This window comes from Rhopalosiphum padi, chromosome 3, assembly GCF_020882245.1.
Source record: "Rhopalosiphum padi isolate XX-2018 chromosome 3, ASM2088224v1, whole genome shotgun sequence".
Lineage (NCBI taxonomy): Eukaryota > Metazoa > Arthropoda > Insecta > Hemiptera > Aphididae > Rhopalosiphum > Rhopalosiphum padi.
The window spans coordinates 72,615,236-72,634,823 of NC_083599.1; the positions used below are offsets into that span (position 1 = coordinate 72,615,236).

Below are 19,588 nucleotides of genomic sequence, written 5' to 3' on the forward strand. Positions count from 1 at the left end.
CTTAAATAAACGATCTTACATATTATATATCTTACATATAACAATTCATTATTTAAATAATTAACAATGTAAATAAATCATTATAGTTTATTTTTTATGTTCGATGTCAATATAATTTAAATCTTTCTCGTATAAATATTACTGATGTTATATTGTGAAATTCAAAACAAATTACTACCAAATCATACCTTTATACAAATATAATAATTCATAATTATATGTTTAATTATGTAAAACAGGTAGTCAATCGTTATTGATGAATATATAATAATAAAATATTCTATATTATAAATACATAGTTTAAGTCTAAACCACGATTAAAGATAGTAGTATCTTTAATCGTAGTCTGAACAGTACTTTATGATAGACAATTATGACAATATTATGGTACTAATAAAATGTATAACACTATTGGTTAATTCAATATTGAATTTATTTACAGATCACTGTTTACTTAAGTGCAATTTATATTTTTACACTCGGTAACTATAATCGACATCTCAAAAAAGTAATAATATTTTAGTATATGATAAATAATAATGTATATAACATTTAATGTATAATATAGGCCAATTCTTAACCTCTTTTGGATGTCTGAACTGTTAATATTTTATAAGATTTTTGTGTAACACAGCTGTAAAATAAAAACAGTATTTATAGAATTTATTAAATTTTCACGATTAATTTTAAAAGTATTGGTTATTTTTTTAATTTATGTTCTCAGGATTACCTAGTACCTATCAACTAGATCCAATTAAATACTTATGCTATAATTAATAATAAATATTAAATAAATGTTAATAAAGAGTAGGTACCTATATACTACATATATGAATATGTCTTTAAGCGCTACAGCTAACTAACATTACATACATACCTTCTTCCATACCTTTACTATTGAATGCTTAAAAAATATTATTTGTTCATGTGAAATGATAAATTTGTTTTCCTTTATTATTTAAATACGTGTAGACTATGTACTTATACTTCTATAGTAATTGAAAATTTTTGTTACAGCAATAAAATTCAAGAAACTAATAAATAATTAAATGTATTTTGTTTATTTATCATCAATTCCAGATTTAAATATAATCTTTCAGTAAATTCTTTAAATTACTCTAAACACAGATATGATTAAATTATCACTTACACCAATTACATTCTAAATTTAATAGCTTAGGTACTTATGTTAATCTTGGACTGAAAACTTAGGTACTTATAATTTAAAAGTCTGATTTTTCAATATTCAAAATCAACGGTATTAAAAATATATATAAATTTACTGTGTTAAATAGAATAAACAGATATAAAAAATAGCATCTTCTTAGAAATCTATGCATTTCAACATTTCATGTACAGATGATAATGCTAAAATTTATAGTTTCATATTTTTACATACTTAGTTCTAAATACATAAGTTTTATACTTAATATAAACATTAATTTTAGTTACAACTTAAAATGAATGTTTTGATTTATTTTTACAATAATTCCAAGATTGTGCAAGGGCTCTGATTATGAATATAGTGTCAATAAACACAAACACACCAAGTTAGTAAAATGGTAAATGCACAGTTGCTGCGCGTTAAGACTATTACATGGTCAAAAAAAACTTCCTCCGCCATTCCATTTATTAGAGTAGATGGTGTTAGACTTTGGAGAACTAATCAGAGCCAGATACACACAAGAAACATTAAGGGTCCGCTGGGCATATATGTTTTTAACATACACCAAAAATAGAAATAAGTGACATGGTTAAATATTAGGATTTTTTTTTCATATAAATCCAGGCCCTATCTGTATACATACAGAAACTATTCAAAATAAGAACAAATCGGATCTTTAAAATATACTTAAATTTTACAGTTATTGTAACACTATAATAAACATTACACAAAATTAAAGGTACTATTAGAAATATTATTTAAAAAATATAAATATAATAAAAGAAAATATCATTATAAAATAGATAAATTATTTTACATCGAAGTCTGCAATTAAAGCTAAATGATCTGAAGGAAATAATACGCTCGGAATTCCTCCATATTGGATAACATCATCATGTGATGGCATGGGTAATACCTAAAAATACAAATGTAATACAATCTGAAAAAAATATTTTCGCATAATATTTTTTACCTCATTAAGGTAGAGATGTTGATTTGTAAAGTATATATGATCTAAAAGACCGGAAAAAGTTTCAGTATAATTACTGTACAGGACATCAGTATCATATGCACTATCCATTTTAAAGTCAAGATTACTTTTTAAATCGTTTAGCATTTTTACCGTTCCTGAAAAAATAAAACTTAAATTAAACATAGGATTAACAATTATAATTTTAGATAACTAATATAATTAGTGGACTACCAAAATTAACCAAAACTTCTAAATGCCCACTGCAAATTATAATTAATATTTTATCAACAATCTTTAATTACATACATACTAATGTAATTTTACACAGTTTCAATAATGATCTACTTATACAAATCTTAAATAATGGAATAAAATGTTTAATAATAGGTAACCACTTAAATTGGTAGTCCCTAGTAAATACTTGAGAGTTATCATTTTGAATTGATTATATTTCTTTTTAAGTTGAATATTTTTTTTTATTTTTCGATGAAAAAAAAGTGTAATAATATAATATCTTAACAATAAAAGTAGTTTATTTAAAGTATAAATTAAAATTAAAAATGTATTTACTATGTTCTTCTGGTAATAATAAATTGGTGACTAAATCATTAACACCACTTTCAGGTGTACTGTTGAAATCTCCACAGAATATAACCGATACATTGCTCTCGGGATACTGAAATTAAATACACAGTCATAAATTATTTAATCATCATATTTTATTAATTTTTAATTTGTATAAAAAATAATAATTATATTTTCGGAGAAATTAGATATTAGTATACACATAATGATTTTTTTTTAAGTTAAAATCATTCCAAGTTATTTTAAAAAGTTTATTTGAAAAATTATATTCTAATTATTTTTTAAATGGTACCCTTGATTATTATCTATATTTTTTTCTAATTTTTATATATGTAGTGTAATATTATTTTATAAATTTTTTTTGGTAAAAATAATTTATCCCTCGATAAGGTAAATCACTGTTGATAATTTGTAAATACATACACAATATGTTAATCAAAATCTAGAAACCATTTTACATAGTTAAATATAGTAAATTATTCTCGTTGTTATTAACCTAATCTTTTTAAAAGTAAAAATATTATAATGAAAATTATTTTGTTTAATACACAGCTAAATAATTTTTCAAATTAAATATACTTACATCCTTGGTGATATTTTGTTTTATTTTATTAATAATAATTAGTTCAATTAACGCTTGAAACAATCTAATAAAATCACCTTCTGGATCAGATATCAAATGAGTATTGCATACTAATAATATTTGTTTATAGTCTGACTTCAATTCTAAAGCTAAGACCTATAAAAAAAAAAAGATGTTAATTCATTTTCTAAATACAAATAAAAATACAAATTTTTAAACCTTATAATAATACTTATATCAATAATCACTAACTTGGAAAACAGTTCTTTTTTCTAATCCTTGTTTCCATTTTTCATCTTTCATAATTTCTTTTATAATAGGTCCGCAGTACAATTCTATAGTAGTCAGGTCATTCAAACTAATATCAAATTGTTCTAATAAACTGAAATAAATTTAAAAGTATTAAAATATTATTCAACATGTACAAATAATACTGTATAACATACTCAAATGTATTAGTATTATAAAAACAACACAGGCCTTCATTCCTACGGCCATTCTTTTTAAAATATAATCCAGTCATATGACCGTATTGTTCTAAAATAAGACACAACTCTCTATGAAAAAAAAGCTTATCCACTTCTTGCAAACAAATTATATCTGCATGGTACGCTTTAAACAAATAATTAATTACACATAAAATTAATTATATATATATATATATATATATATATTCATATCACTTAAGTACCTTGAAGTTCACTCATTACAAGAGGGTGCCGATAACTGGACGCTAAAATTTCTTCTGGACAATATGGATACATTTCATTTTTTGCTTCCTTAGTTTTTGTATATTCTCCAGCGAGTATATTGTATGACACAACTCTGAAACTACAACATATAAATTACAGAAAAACAGATTTAGTTATTTTAAATGTAGTAAAACTTAATAGCATATTGATTTGATTTTAGATAAAAAAAAAAAAAACAAAAATAAATAATAAGTAAGTATACCCACCGTTTATAGTTATAATTTCAGAAAAATATAAATAATTAATTACCTTTTCCTATTGCGATATAGATTTATTATTGATCTTCTTTGAAATGGGTATCTTTCAATGGTATTTTCTAAGACTGTTGAAGATATTATTTCTGCTGTAGGTCCAGGTTGCCGCATGTCATTAAAAGGACTACAAACCAATTTTAGACGACAATTAACATCCTCGGCAGTAGGTTCATAAGTCATATCATCGCCCACTTTAATTTCTTTTTTTGAATCAATTCTGTACCACGAATATTCAGTATCCATAACAGAGACATTATATCCCTGATCAAATCCATAGGGATATATCATTAATCCTTGATATGGAGGAATTCTCAATTTTAATTCGTTGATTATTGGTGCATTAACTATTACTGTATACGTATGATCTTTAATTTCAAGGGTAATATTTGCTTTAAATTCCTCAAATATTTCATAGCATTTAGAAGTATATGGTACTTTGATTCCATTCACTTTTATTTCTACACAATTTCTCTTAAGCTTTTCACTATCACTAACTTTGCGTTGAGTTTTCGATAACTTTAAAACAAGTCTGTCAATAAATATTCTTATTGTATCTTCTGGGCTTCGACACAAGTTTATTCTGTGCAACTTGTTAAATGGAGATGGTAGAGTCACCATCATTTTTAGTTCGGTCTCACCCGTCGGAATCAAACAGTTAACAAACATTGTATTTTCCCATAAAAATAATGTAAAAGAAGACATATTTCTTTTAGTGAAATAGTTATGCTTAAATAAGTTGTAAGAGTTTTTCATATGTTTCTCTAGAAAAAAAAATAGTAAGTCCATGACTATATTATTTATTTTTATGTACAATTTAAATATAATTTACATGCTGTTTTGAAACTTAATACTTTAAACATGACAATTGGAGCAAACAGTGACATGGAGCGATTAATACTTTACGATAATTCAAAAATATTTTGAAATCTATAGTTGTTGAGATTGCGTTATAAAAAAAACTAAGTAAATGAAATAGTAGGTACATTGAATTGTACAGTTGATTAGTGAATATGTACCTAAATTATCTGCATATCTATGTAAATAGTCCTTGTAGCTCACAAACATGCAAAATTACATATGTGTAACAAAGTTCATCGAAATATAAAAAGAAAAATAATTGGAAAGAAAAAGGTACCTATAAAATAGAAAATCTGTTTGATACTAAGAAATACGTGTCATAGTACTGCCTGGATGATAGGATTTATGTACTTAAATAAACACTGAAGTATGAAATTCATAAACAAGTATTAGGTATCGATAAGCAATTTTAAAAATGTTAAACTAATTATTGCAATATCAAAAAATGTGCATACTTACATCGATATTTGGTTTTAAATAGTATAATCTTTGTTACTAATCAACAGTAGAAAAATAAATTATAATTTTCTTTTTTAAATGTTAAACGAGGTACTATACAGTCTGCAGTAGTAATAAAACATTAGATAGATCATTGAGAATAACAAAAACGTTAATTAAAACCAACATGGTTGACAAACAGCCACAACAATTTTCGAACACGGAACAATACGAAAATGTAAGTAGTCCGGGAAGACTACAACGACTCAATGCGCCTGTGCAATAGACCAGACAGTCGAAAAAAAACGGTTTATATCACTATCATGAAAGAAAAATATCATATCAATTTGGCTTGGAATAATCAACACATTTCACATTATCACTGGCCGCCGAATTCAAAAATTTTTAATATTATAATATTATTAGATATTAATACCATTTAAAAATTGAGTATGATATAATGAAATAAATTTCCAATAATATTGTGTACTTAGTATATTTAGTAGGCAATAGACACATAATAACTAACTATATAAATTATTCTCGTTGTTATTAACCTAATCTTTTTAAAAGTAAAAATATTATAATGAAAATTATTTTGTTTAATACACAGCTAAATAATTTTTCAAATTAAATATACTTACATCCTTGGTGATATTTTGTTTTATTTTATTAATAATAATTAGTTCAATTAACGCTTGAAACAATCTAATAAAATCACCTTCTGGATCAGATATCAAATGAGTATTGCATACTAATAATATTTGTTTATAGTCAGAATTCAATTCTAAAGCTAAGACCTATAAAAAAAAAAAAAGATGTTAATTCATTTTCTTAATACAAATAAAAATACAAATTTTCAACTTATCAAACTTAAATAAACGATCTTACATATTATATATCTTACATATAACAATTCATTATTTAAATAATTAACAATGTAAATAAATCATTATAGTTTATTTTTTATGTTCGATGTCAATATAATTTAAATCTTTCTCGTATAAATATTACTGATGTTATATTGTGAAATTCAAAACAAATTACTTCCAAATCATACCTTTATACAAATATAATAATTCATAATTATATGTTTAATTATGTAAAACAGGTAGTCAATCGTTATTGATGAATATATAATAATAAAATATTCTATATTATAAATACATAGTTTAAGTCTAAACCACGATTAAAGATAGTAGTATCTTTAATCGTAGTCTGAACAGTACTTTATGATAGACAATTATGACAATATTATGGTACTAATAAAATGTATAACACTATTGGTTAATTCAATATTGAATTTATTTACAGATCACTGTTTACTTAAGTGCAATTTATATTTTTACACTCGGTAACTATAATCGACATCTCAAAAAAGTAATAATATTTTAGTATATGATAAATAATAATGTATATAACATTTAATGTATAATATAGGCCAATTCTTAACCTCTTTTGGATGTCTGAACTGTTAATATTTTATAAGATTTTTGTGTAACACAGCTGTAAAATAAAAACAGTATTTATAGAATTTATTAAATTTTCACGATTAATTTTAAAAGTATTGGTTATTTTTTTAATTTATGTTCTCAGGATTACCTAGTACCTATCAACTAGATCCAATTAAATACTTATGCTATAATTAATAATAAATATTAAATAAATGTTAATAAAGAGTAGGTACCTATATACTACATATATGAATATGTCTTTAAGCGCTACAGCTAACTAACATTACATACATACCTTCTTCCATACCTTTACTATTGAATGCTTAAAAAATATTATTTGTTCATGTGAAATGATAAATTTGTTTTCCTTTATTATTTAAATACGTGTAGACTATGTACTTATACTTCTATAGTAATTGAAAATTTTTGTTACAGCAATAAAATTCAAGAAACTAATAAATAATTAAATGTATTTTGTTTATTTATCATCAATTCCAGATTTAAATATAATCTTTCAGTAAATTCTTTAAATTACTCTAAACACAGATATGATTAAATTATCACTTACACCAATTACATTCTAAATTTAATAGCTTAGGTACTTATGTTAATCTTGGACTGAAAACTTAGGTACTTATAATTTAAAAGTCTGATTTTTCAATATTCAAAATCAACGGTATTAAAAATATATATAAATTTACTGTGTTAAATAGAATAAACAGATATAAAAAATAGCATCTTCTTAGAAATCTATGCATTTCAACATTTCATGTACAGATGATAATGCTAAAATTTATAGTTTCATATTTTTACATACTTAGTTCTAAATACATAAGTTTTATACTTAATATAAACATTAATTTTAGTTACAACTTAAAATGAATGTTTTGATTTATTTTTACAATAATTCCAAGATTGTGCAAGGGCTCTGATTATGAATATAGTGTCAATAAACACAAACACACCAAGTTAGTAAAATGGTAAATGCACAGTTGCTGCGCGTTAAGACTATTACATGGTCAAAAAAAACTTCCTCCGCCATTCCATTTATTAGAGTAGATGGTGTTAGACTTTGGAGAACTAATCAGAGCCAGATACACACAAGAAACATTAAGGGTCCGCTGGGCATATATGTTTTTAACATACACCAAAAATAGAAATAAGTGACATGGTTAAATATTAGGATTTTTTTTTTCATATAAATCCAGGCCCTATCTGTATACATACAGAAACTATTCAAAATAAGAACAAATCGGATCTTTAAAATATACTTAAATTTTACAGTTATTGTAACACTATAATAAACATTACACAAAATTAAAGGTACTATTAGAAATATTATTTAAAAAATATAAATATAATAAAAGAAAATATCATTATAAAATAGATAAATTATTTTACATCGAAGTCTGCAATTAAAGCTAAATGATCTGAAGGAAATAATACGCTCGGAATTCCTCCATATTGGATAACATCATCATGTGATGGCATGGGTAATACCTAAAAATACAAATGTAATACAATCTGAAAAAAATATTTTCGCATAATATTTTTTACCTCATTAAGGTAGAGATGTTGATTTGTAAAGTATATATGATCTAAAAGACCGGAAAAAGTTTCAGTATAATTACTGTACAGGACATCAGTATCATATGCACTATCCATTTTAAAGTCAAGATTACTTTTTAAATCGTTTAGCATTTTTACCGTTCCTGAAAAAATAAAACTTAAATTAAACATAGGATTAACAATTATAATTTTAGATAACTAATATAATTAGTGGACTACTAAAATTAACCAAAACTTCTAAATCCCACTGCAAATATAATTAATATTTTATCAACAATCTTTAATTACATACATACTAATGTAATTTTACACAGTTTCAATAATGATCTACTTATACAAATCTTAAATAATGGAATAAAATGTTTAATAATAGATAACTACTTAAATTGGTAGTCCCTAGTAAATACTTGAGAGTTATCATTTTGAATTGATTATATTTCTTTTTAAGTTGAATATTTTTTTTTATTTTTCGATGAAAAAAAAGTGTAATAATATAATATCTTAACAATAAAAGTAGTTTATTTAAAGTATAAATTAAAATTAAAAAATGTATTTACTATGTTCTTCTGGTAATAATAAATTGGTGACTAAATCATTAACACCACTTTCAGGTGTACTGTTGAAATCTCCACAGAATATAAACGATACATTGCTCTCGGGATACTGAAATTAATACACAGTCATAAATTATTTAATCATCATATTTTATTAATTTTTAATTTGTATAAAAATAAATAATTATATTTTCGGAGAAATTAGATATTAGTATACACATAATGATTTTTTTTTAAGTTTAAATCATTCCAAGTTATTTTAAAAAGTTTATTTGAAAAATTATATTTTAATTATTTTTTTAAATGGTACCCTTGGTTATTATCTATATTTTTTTTCTAATTTTTATATATGTAGTGTAATATTATTTTATAAATTTTTTTTGGTAAAAATAATTTATCCCTCGATAAGGTAAATCACTGTTGATAATTTGTAAATACATACACAATATGTTAATCAAAATCTAGAAACCATTTTACATAGTTAAATATAGTAAATTATTCTCGTTGTTATTAACCTAATCTTTTTAAAAGTAAAAATATTATAATGAAAATTATTTTGTTTAATACACAGCTAAATAATTTTTCAAATTAAATATACTTACATCCTTGGTGATATTTTGTTTTATTTTATTAATAATAATTAGTTCAATTAACGCTTGAAACAATCTAATAAAATCACCTTCTGGATCAGATATCAAATGAGTATTGCATACTAATAATATTTGTTTATAGTCTGACTTCAATTCTAAAGCTAAGACCTATAAAAAAAAAAAGATGTTAATTCATTTTCTAAATACAAATAAAAATACAAATTTTTAAACCTTATAATAATACTTATATCAATAATCACTAACTTGGAAAACAGTTCTTTTTTTCTAATCCTTGTTTCCATTTTTCATCTTTCATAATTTCTTTTATAATAGGTCCGCAGTACAATTCTATAGTAGTCAGGTCATTCAAAACTAATATCAAATTGTTCTAATAAACTGAAATAAATTTAAAAGTATTAAAATATTATTCAACATGTACAAATAATACTGTATAACATACTCAAATGTATTAGTATTATAAAAACAACACAGGCCTTCATTCCTACGGCCATTCTTTTTAAAATATAATCCAGTCATATGACCGTATTGTTCTAAAATAAGACACAACTCTCTATGAAAAAAAAGCTTATCCACTTCTTGCAAACAAATTATATCTGCATGGTACGCTTTAAACAAAATAATTAATTACACATAAAATTAATTATATATATATATATATATATTCATATCACTTAAGTACCTTGAAGTTCACTCATTACAAGAGGGTGCCGATAACTGGACGCTAAAATTTCTTCTGGACAATATGGATACATTTCATTTTTTGCTTCCTTAGTTTTTGTATATTCTCCAGCGAGTATATTGTATGACACAACTCTGAAACTACAACATATAAATTACAGAAAAACAGATTTAGTTATTTTAAATGTAGTAAAACTTAATAGCATATTGATTTGATTTTAGATAAAAAAAAAAAAAACAAAAATAAATAATAAGTAAGTATACCCACCGTTTATAGTTATAATTTCAGAAAAATATAAATAATTAATTACCTTTTCCTATTGCGATATAGATTTATTATTGATCTTCTTTGAAATGGGTATCTTTCAATGGTATTTTCTAAGACTGTTGAAGATATTATTTCTGCTGTAGGTCCAGGTTGCCGCATGTCATTAAAAGGACTACAAACCAATTTTAGACGACAATTAACATCCTCGGCAGTAGGTTCATAAGTCATATCATCGCCCACTTTAATTTCTTTTTTTGAATCAATTCTGTACCACGAATATTCAGTATCCATAACAGAGACATTATATCCCTGATCAAATCCATAGGGATATATCATTAATCCTTGATATGGAGGAATTCTCAATTTTAATTCGTTGATTATTGGTGCATTAACTATTACTGTATACGTATGATCTTTAATTTCAAGGGTAATATTTGCTTTAAATTCCTCAAATATTTCATAGCATTTAGAAGTATATGGTACTTTGATTCCATTCACTTTTATTTCTACACAATTTCTCTTAAGCTTTTCACTATCACTAACTTTGCGTTGAGTTTTCGATAACTTTAAAACAAGTCTGTCAATAAATATTCTTATTGTATCTTCTGGGCTTCGACACAAGTTTATTCTGTGCAACTTGTTAAATGGAGATGGTAGAGTCACCATCATTTTTAGTTCGGTCTCACCCGTCGGAATCAAACAGTTAACAAACATTGTATTTTCCCATAAAAATAATGTAAAAGAAGACATATTTCTTTTAGTGAAATAGTTATGCTTAAATAAGTTGTAAGAGTTTTTCATATGTTTCTCTAGAAAAAAAAATAGTAAGTCCATGACTATATTATTTATTTTTATGTACAATTTAAATATAATTTACATGCTGTTTTGAAACTTAATACTTTAAACATGACAATTGGAGCAAACAGTGACATGGAGCGATTAATACTTTACGATAATTCAAAAATATTTTGAAATCTATAGTTGTTGAGATTGCGTTATAAAAAAAACTAAGTAAATGAAATAGTAGGTACATTGAATTGTACAGTTGATTAGTGAATATGTACCTAAATTATCTGCATATCTATGTAAATAGTCCTTGTAGCTCACAAACATGCAAAATTACATATGTGTAACAAAGTTCATCGAAATATAAAAAGAAAAATAATTGGAAAGAAAAAGGTACCTATAAAATAGAAAATCTGTTTGATACTAAGAAATACGTGTCATAGTACTGCCTGGATGATAGGATTTATGTACTTAAATAAACACTGAAGTATGAAATTCATAAACAAGTATTAGGTATCGATAAGCAATTTTAAAAATGTTAAACTAATTATTGCAATATCAAAAAATGTGCATACTTACATCGATATTTGGTTTTAAATAGTATAATCTTTGTTACTAATCAACAGTAGAAAAATAAATTATAATTTTCTTTTTTAAATGTTAAACGAGGTACTATACAGTCTGCAGTAGTAATAAAACATTAGATAGATCATTGAGAATAACAAAAACGTTAATTAAAACCAACATGGTTGACAAACAGCCACAACAATTTTCGAACACGGAACAATACGAAAATGTAAGTAGTCCGGGAAGACTACAACGACTCAATGCGCCTGTGCAATAGACCAGACAGTCGAAAAAAAACGGTTTATATCACTATCATGAAAGAAAAATATCATATCAATTTGGCTTGGAATAATCAACACATTTCACATTATCACTGGCCGCCGAATTCAAAAATTTTTAATATTATAATATTATTAGATATTAATACCATTTAAAAATTGAGTATGATATAATGAAATAAATTTCCAATAATATTGTGTACTTAGTATATTTAGTAGGCAATAGACACATAATAACTAACTATATAAATTATTCTCGTTGTTATTAACCTAATCTTTTTAAAAGTAAAAATATTATAATGAAAATTATTTTGTTTAATACACAGCTAAATAATTTTTCAAATTAAATATACTTACATCCTTGGTGATATTTTGTTTTATTTTATTAATAATAATTAGTTCAATTAACGCTTGAAACAATCTAATAAAATCACCTTCTGGATCAGATATCAAATGAGTATTGCATACTAATAATATTTGTTTATAGTCAGAATTCAATTCTAAAGCTAAGACCTATAAAAAAAAAAAAAGATGTTAATTCATTTTCTTAATACAAATAAAAATACAAATTTTCAACTTATCAAACTTAAATAAACGATCTTACATATTATATATCTTACATATAACAATTCATTATTTAAATAATTAACAATGTAAATAAATCATTATAGTTTATTTTTTATGTTCGATGTCAATATAATTTAAATCTTTCTCGTATAAATATTACTGATGTTATATTGTGAAATTCAAAACAAATTACTACCAAATCATACCTTTATACAAATATAATAATTCATAATTATATGTTTAATTATGTAAAACAGGTAGTCAATCGTTATTGATGAATATATAATAATAAAATATTCTATATTATAAATACATAGTTTAAGTCTAAACCACGATTAAAGATAGTAGTATCTTTAATCGTAGTCTGAACAGTACTTTATGATAGACAATTATGACAATATTATGGTACTAATAAAATGTATAACACTATTGGTTAATTCAATATTGAATTTATTTACAGATCACTGTTTACTTAAGTGCAATTTATATTTTTACACTCGGTAACTATAATCGACATCTCAAAAAAGTAATAATATTTTAGTATATGATAAATAATAATGTATATAACATTTAATGTATAATATAGGCCAATTCTTAACCTCTTTTGGATGTCTGAACTGTTAATATTTTATAAGATTTTTGTGTAACACAGCTGTAAAATAAAAACAGTATTTATAGAATTTATTAAATTTTCACGATTAATTTTAAAAGTATTGGTTATTTTTTTAATTTATGTTCTCAGGATTACCTAGTACCTATCAACTAGATCCAATTAAATACTTATGCTATAATTAATAATAAATATTAAATAAATGTTAATAAAGAGTAGGTACCTATATACTACATATATGAATATGTCTTTAAGCGCTACAGCTAACTAACATTACATACATACCTTCTTCCATACCTTTACTATTGAATGCTTAAAAAATATTATTTGTTCATGTGAAATGATAAATTTGTTTTCCTTTATTATTTAAATACGTGTAGACTATGTACTTATACTTCTATAGTAATTGAAAATTTTTGTTACAGCAATAAAATTCAAGAAACTAATAAATAATTAAATGTATTTTGTTTATTTATCATCAATTCCAGATTTAAATATAATCTTTCAGTAAATTCTTTAAATTACTCTAAACACAGATATGATTAAATTATCACTTACACCAATTACATTCTAAATTTAATAGCTTAGGTACTTATGTTAATCTTGGACTGAAAACTTAGGTACTTATAATTTAAAAGTCTGATTTTTCAATATTCAAAATCAACGGTATTAAAAATATATATAAATTTACTGTGTTAAATAGAATAAACAGATATAAAAAATAGCATCTTCTTAGAAATCTATGCATTTCAACATTTCATGTACAGATGATAATGCTAAAATTTATAGTTTCATATTTTTACATACTTAGTTCTAAATACATAAGTTTTATACTTAATATAAACATTAATTTTAGTTACAACTTAAAATGAATGTTTTGATTTATTTTTACAATAATTCCAAGATTGTGCAAGGGCTCTGATTATGAATATAGTGTCAATAAACACAAACACACCAAGTTAGTAAAATGGTAAATGCACAGTTGCTGCGCGTTAAGACTATTACATGGTCAAAAAAAACTTCCTCCGCCATTCCATTTATTAGAGTAGATGGTGTTAGACTTTGGAGAACTAATCAGAGCCAGATACACACAAGAAACATTAAGGGTCCGCTGGGCATATATGTTTTTAACATACACCAAAAATAGAAATAAGTGACATGGTTAAATATTAGGATTTTTTTTTCATATAAATCCAGGCCCTATCTGTATACATACAGAAACTATTCAAAATAAGAACAAATCGGATCTTTAAAATATACTTAAATTTTACAGTTATTGTAACACTATAATAAACATTACACAAAATTAAAGGTACTATTAGAAATATTATTTAAAAAATATAAATATAATAAAAGAAAATATCATTATAAAATAGATAAATTATTTTACATCGAAGTCTGCAATTAAAGCTAAATGATCTGAAGGAAATAATACGCTCGGAATTCCTCCATATTGGATAACATCATCATGTGATGGCATGGGTAATACCTAAAAATACAAATGTAATACAATCTGAAAAAAATATTTTCGCATAATATTTTTTACCTCATTAAGGTAGAGATGTTGATTTGTAAAGTATATATGATCTAAAAGACCGGAAAAAGTTTCAGTATAATTACTGTACAGGACATCAGTATCATATGCACTATCCATTTTAAAGTCAAGATTACTTTTTAAATCGTTTAGCATTTTTACCGTTCCTGAAAAAATAAAACTTAAATTAAACATAGGATTAACAATTATAATTTTAGATAACTAATATAATTAGTGGACTACTAAAATTAACCAAAACTTCTAAATGCCCACTGCAAATTATAATTAATATTTTATCAACAATCTTTAATTACATACATACTAATGTAATTTTACACAGTTTCAATAATGATCTACTTATACAAATCTTAAATAATGGAATAAAATGTTTAATAATAGATAACTACTTAAATTGGTAGTCCCTAGTAAATACTTGAGAGTTATCATTTTGAATTGATTATATTTCTTTTTAAGTTGAATATTTTTTTTTATTTTTCGATGAAAAAAAAGTGTAATAATATAATATCTTAACAATAAAAGTAGTTTATTTAAAGTATAAATTAAAATTAAAAATGTATTTACTATGTTCTTCTGGTAATAATAAATTGGTGACTAAATCATTAACACCACTTTCAGGTGTACTGTTGAAATCTCCACAGAATATAACCGATACATTGCTCTCGGGATACTGAAATTAAATACACAGTCATAAATTATTTAATCATCATATTTTATTAATTTTTAATTTGTATAAAAATAAATAATTATATTTTCGGAGAAATTAGATATTAGTATACACATAATGATTTTTTTTTAAGTTTAAATCATTCCAAGTTATTTTAAAAAGTTTATTTGAAAAATTATATTTTAATTATTTTTTAAATGGTACCCTTGGTTATTATCTATATTTTTTTCTAATTTTTATATATGTAGTGTAATATTATTTTATAAATTTTTTTTGGTAAAAATAATTTATCCCTCGATAAGGTAAATCACTGTTGATAATTTGTAAATACATACACAATATGTTAATCAAAATCTAGAAACCATTTTACATAGTTAAATATAGTAAATTATTCTCGTTGTTATTAACCTAATCTTTTTAAAAGTAAAAATATTATAATGAAAATTATTTTGTTTAATACACAGCTAAATAATTTTTCAAATTAAATATACTTACATCCTTGGTGATATTTTGTTTTATTTTATTAATAATAATTAGTTCAATTAACGCTTGAAACAATCTAATAAAATCACCTTCTGGATCAGATATCAAATGAGTATTGCATACTAATAATATTTGTTTATAGTCTGACTTCAATTCTAAAGCTAAGACCTATAAAAAAAAAAAGATGTTAATTCATTTTCTAAATACAAATAAAAATACAAATTTTTAAACCTTATAATAATACTTATATCAATAATCACTAACTTGGAAAACAGTTCTTTTTTCTAATCCTTGTTTCCATTTTTCATCTTTCATAATTTCTTTTATAATAGGTCCGCAGTACAATTCTATAGTAGTCAGGTCATTCAAACTAATATCAAATTGTTCTAATAAACTGAAATAAATTTAAAAGTATTAAAATATTATTCAACATGTACAAATAATACTGTATAACATACTCAAATGTATTAGTATTATAAAAACAACACAGGCCTTCATTCCTACGGCCATTCTTTTTAAAATATAATCCAGTCATATGACCGTATTGTTCTAAAATAAGACACAACTCTCTATGAAAAAAAAGCTTATCCACTTCTTGCAAACAAATTATATCTGCATGGTACGCTTTAAACAAATAATTAATTACACATAAAATTAATTATATATATATATATATATATATTCATATCACTTAAGTACCTTGAAGTTCACTCATTACAAGAGGGTGCCGATAACTGGACGCTAAAATTTCTTCTGGACAATATGGATACATTTCATTTTTTGCTTCCTTAGTTTTTGTATATTCTCCAGCGAGTATATTGTATGACACAACTCTGAAACTACAACATATAAATTACAGAAAAACAGATTTAGTTATTTTAAATGTAGTAAAACTTAATAGCATATTGATTTGATTTTAGATAAAAAAAAAAAAAACAAAAATAAATAATAAGTAAGTATACCCACCGTTTATAGTTATAATTTCAGAAAAATATAAATAATTAATTACCTTTTCCTATTGCGATATAGATTTATTATTGATCTTCTTTGAAATGGGTATCTTTCAATGGTATTTTCTAAGACTGTTGAAGATATTATTTCTGCTGTAGGTCCAGGTTGCCGCATGTCATTAAAAGGACTACAAACCAATTTTAGACGACAATTAACATCCTCGGCAGTAGGTTCATAAGTCATATCATCGCCCACTTTAATTTCTTTTTTTGAATCAATTCTGTACCACGAATATTCAGTATCCATAACAGAGACATTATATCCCTGATCAAATCCATAGGGATATATCATTAATCCTTGATATGGAGGAATTCTCAATTTTAATTCGTTGATTATTGGTGCATTAACTATTACTGTATACGTATGATCTTTAATTTCAAGGGTAATATTTGCTTTAAATTCCTCAAATATTTCATAGCATTTAGAAGTATATGGTACTTTGATTCCATTCACTTTTATTTCTACACAATTTCTCTTAAGCTTTTCACTATCACTAACTTTGCGTTGAGTTTTCGATAACTTTAAAACAAGTCTGTCAATAAATATTCTTATTGTATCTTCTGGGCTTCGACACAAGTTTATTCTGTGCAACTTGTTAAATGGAGATGGTAGAGTCACCATCATTTTTAGTTCGGTCTCACCCGTCGGAATCAAACAGTTAACAAACATTGTATTTTCCCATAAAAATAATGTAAAAGAAGACATATTTCTTTTAGTGAAATAGTTATGCTTAAATAAGTTGTAAGAGTTTTTCATATGTTTCTCTAGAAAAAAAAATAGTAAGTCCATGACTATATTATTTATTTTTATGTACAATTTAAATATAATTTACATGCTGTTTTGAAACTTAATACTTTAAACATGACAATTGGAGCAAACAGTGACATGGAGCGATTAATACTTTACGATAATTCAAAAATATTTTGAAATCTATAGTTGTTGAGATTGCGTTATAAAAAAAACTAAGTAAATGAAATAGTAGGTACATTGAATTGTACAGTTGATTAGTGAATATGTACCTAAATTATCTGCATATCTATGTAAATAGTCCTTGTAGCTCACAAACATGCAAAATTACATATGTGTAACAAAGTTCATCGAAATATAAAAAGAAAAATAATTGGAAAGAAAAAGGTACCTATAAAATAGAAAATCTGTTTGATACTAAGAAATACGTGTCATAGTACTGCCTGGATGATAGGATTTATGTACTTAAATAAACACTGAAGTATGAAATTCATAAACAAGTATTAGGTATCGATAAGCAATTTTAAAAATGTTAAACTAATTATTGCAATATCAAAAAATGTGCATACTTACATCGATATTTGGTTTTAAATAGTATAATCTTTGTTACTAATCAACAGTAGAAAAATAAATTATAATTTTCTTTTTTAAATGTTAAACGAGGTACTATACAGTCTGCAGTAGTAATAAAACATTAGATAGATCATTGAGAATAACAAAAACGTTAATTAAAACCAACATGGTTGACAAACAGCCACAACAATTTTCGAACACGGAACAATACGAAAATGTAAGTAGTCCGGGAAGACTACAACGACTCAATGCGCCTGTGCAATAGACCAGACAGTCGAAAAAAAACGGTTTATATCACTATCATGAAAGAAAAATATCATATCAATTTGGCTTGGAATAATCAACACATTTCACATTATCACTGGCCGCCGAATTCAAAAATTTTTAATATTATAATATTATTAGATATTAATACCATTTAAAAATTGAGTATGATATAATGAAATAAATTTCCAATAATATTGTGTACTTAGTATATTTAGTAGGCAATAGACACATAATAACTAACTATATAAATTATTCTCGTTGTTATTAACCTAATCTTTTTAAAAGTAAAAATATTATAATGAAAATTATTTTGTTTAATACACAGCTAAATAATTTTTCAAATTAAATATACTTACATCCTTGGTGATATTTTGTTTTATTTTATTAATAATAATTAGTTCAATTAACGCTTGAAACAATCTAATAAAATCACCTTCTGGATCAGATATCAAATGAGTATTGCATACTAATAATATTTGTTTATAGTCAGAATTCAATTCTAAAGCTAAGACCTATAAAAAAAAAAAAAGATGTTAATTCATTTTCTTAATACAAATAAAAATACAAATTTTCAACTTATCAAACTTAAATAAACGATCTTACATATTATATATCTTACATATAACAATTCATTATTTAAATAATTAACAATGTAAATAAATCATTATAGTTTATTTTTTATGTTCGATGTCAATATAATTTAAATCTTTCTCGTATAAATATTACTGATGTTATATT

The 19,588-nt window shown here is 24.0% G+C and overlaps 2 protein-coding genes and 1 pseudogene across 4 annotated transcripts; all 3 read right to left on the reverse strand.

Moving 5' to 3' along the window:
• Nucleotides 1-1,042: 1,042 nt before the first annotated feature.
• LOC132927101 (2',5'-phosphodiesterase 12-like) lies at nt 1,043-6,389 on the reverse strand. Of its 2 annotated transcripts, none has more exons than XM_060991565.1 (9): nt 6,253-6,389; nt 4,308-5,073; nt 3,998-4,137; nt 3,753-3,918; nt 3,559-3,688; nt 3,307-3,462; nt 2,709-2,814; nt 2,139-2,293; nt 1,043-2,081 (listed from the first exon to the last, which is right to left on the reverse strand). In XM_060991565.1, exons 2-9 carry the CDS (start codon nt 5,063-5,065, stop codon nt 1,974-1,976), a joined length of 1,719 nt encoding a protein of 572 aa, XP_060847548.1. In that variant the 5' UTR covers nt 5,066-5,073; nt 6,253-6,389; the 3' UTR covers nt 1,043-1,973. The 2 variants fall into 2 exon arrangements, with proteins under 2 accessions (XP_060847548.1, XP_060847547.1); XM_060991564.1 differs by lacking the exon at nt 6,253-6,389 and adding an exon at nt 5,630-6,096.
• A 1,133-nt stretch (nt 6,390-7,522) lies between these two features.
• Nucleotides 7,523-12,597, reverse strand: LOC132927103 (2',5'-phosphodiesterase 12-like; annotated as a pseudogene).
• Nucleotides 12,598-14,000: 1,403 nt separating this feature from the next.
• On the reverse strand, nt 14,001-19,364 carry LOC132927505 (2',5'-phosphodiesterase 12-like). 2 transcript variants are annotated; one of them, XM_060992047.1, is made up of 9 exons: nt 19,207-19,364; nt 17,262-18,027; nt 16,952-17,091; nt 16,711-16,876; nt 16,517-16,646; nt 16,265-16,420; nt 15,667-15,772; nt 15,097-15,251; nt 14,001-15,039 (listed from the first exon to the last, which is right to left on the reverse strand). In XM_060992047.1, exons 2-9 carry the CDS (start codon nt 18,017-18,019, stop codon nt 14,932-14,934), a joined length of 1,719 nt encoding a protein of 572 aa, XP_060848030.1. In that variant the 5' UTR covers nt 18,020-18,027; nt 19,207-19,364; the 3' UTR covers nt 14,001-14,931. The 2 variants fall into 2 exon arrangements, with proteins under 2 accessions (XP_060848030.1, XP_060848029.1); XM_060992046.1 differs by lacking the exon at nt 19,207-19,364 and adding an exon at nt 18,584-19,050.
• Between the last annotated feature and the right edge of the window lie 224 nt (nt 19,365-19,588).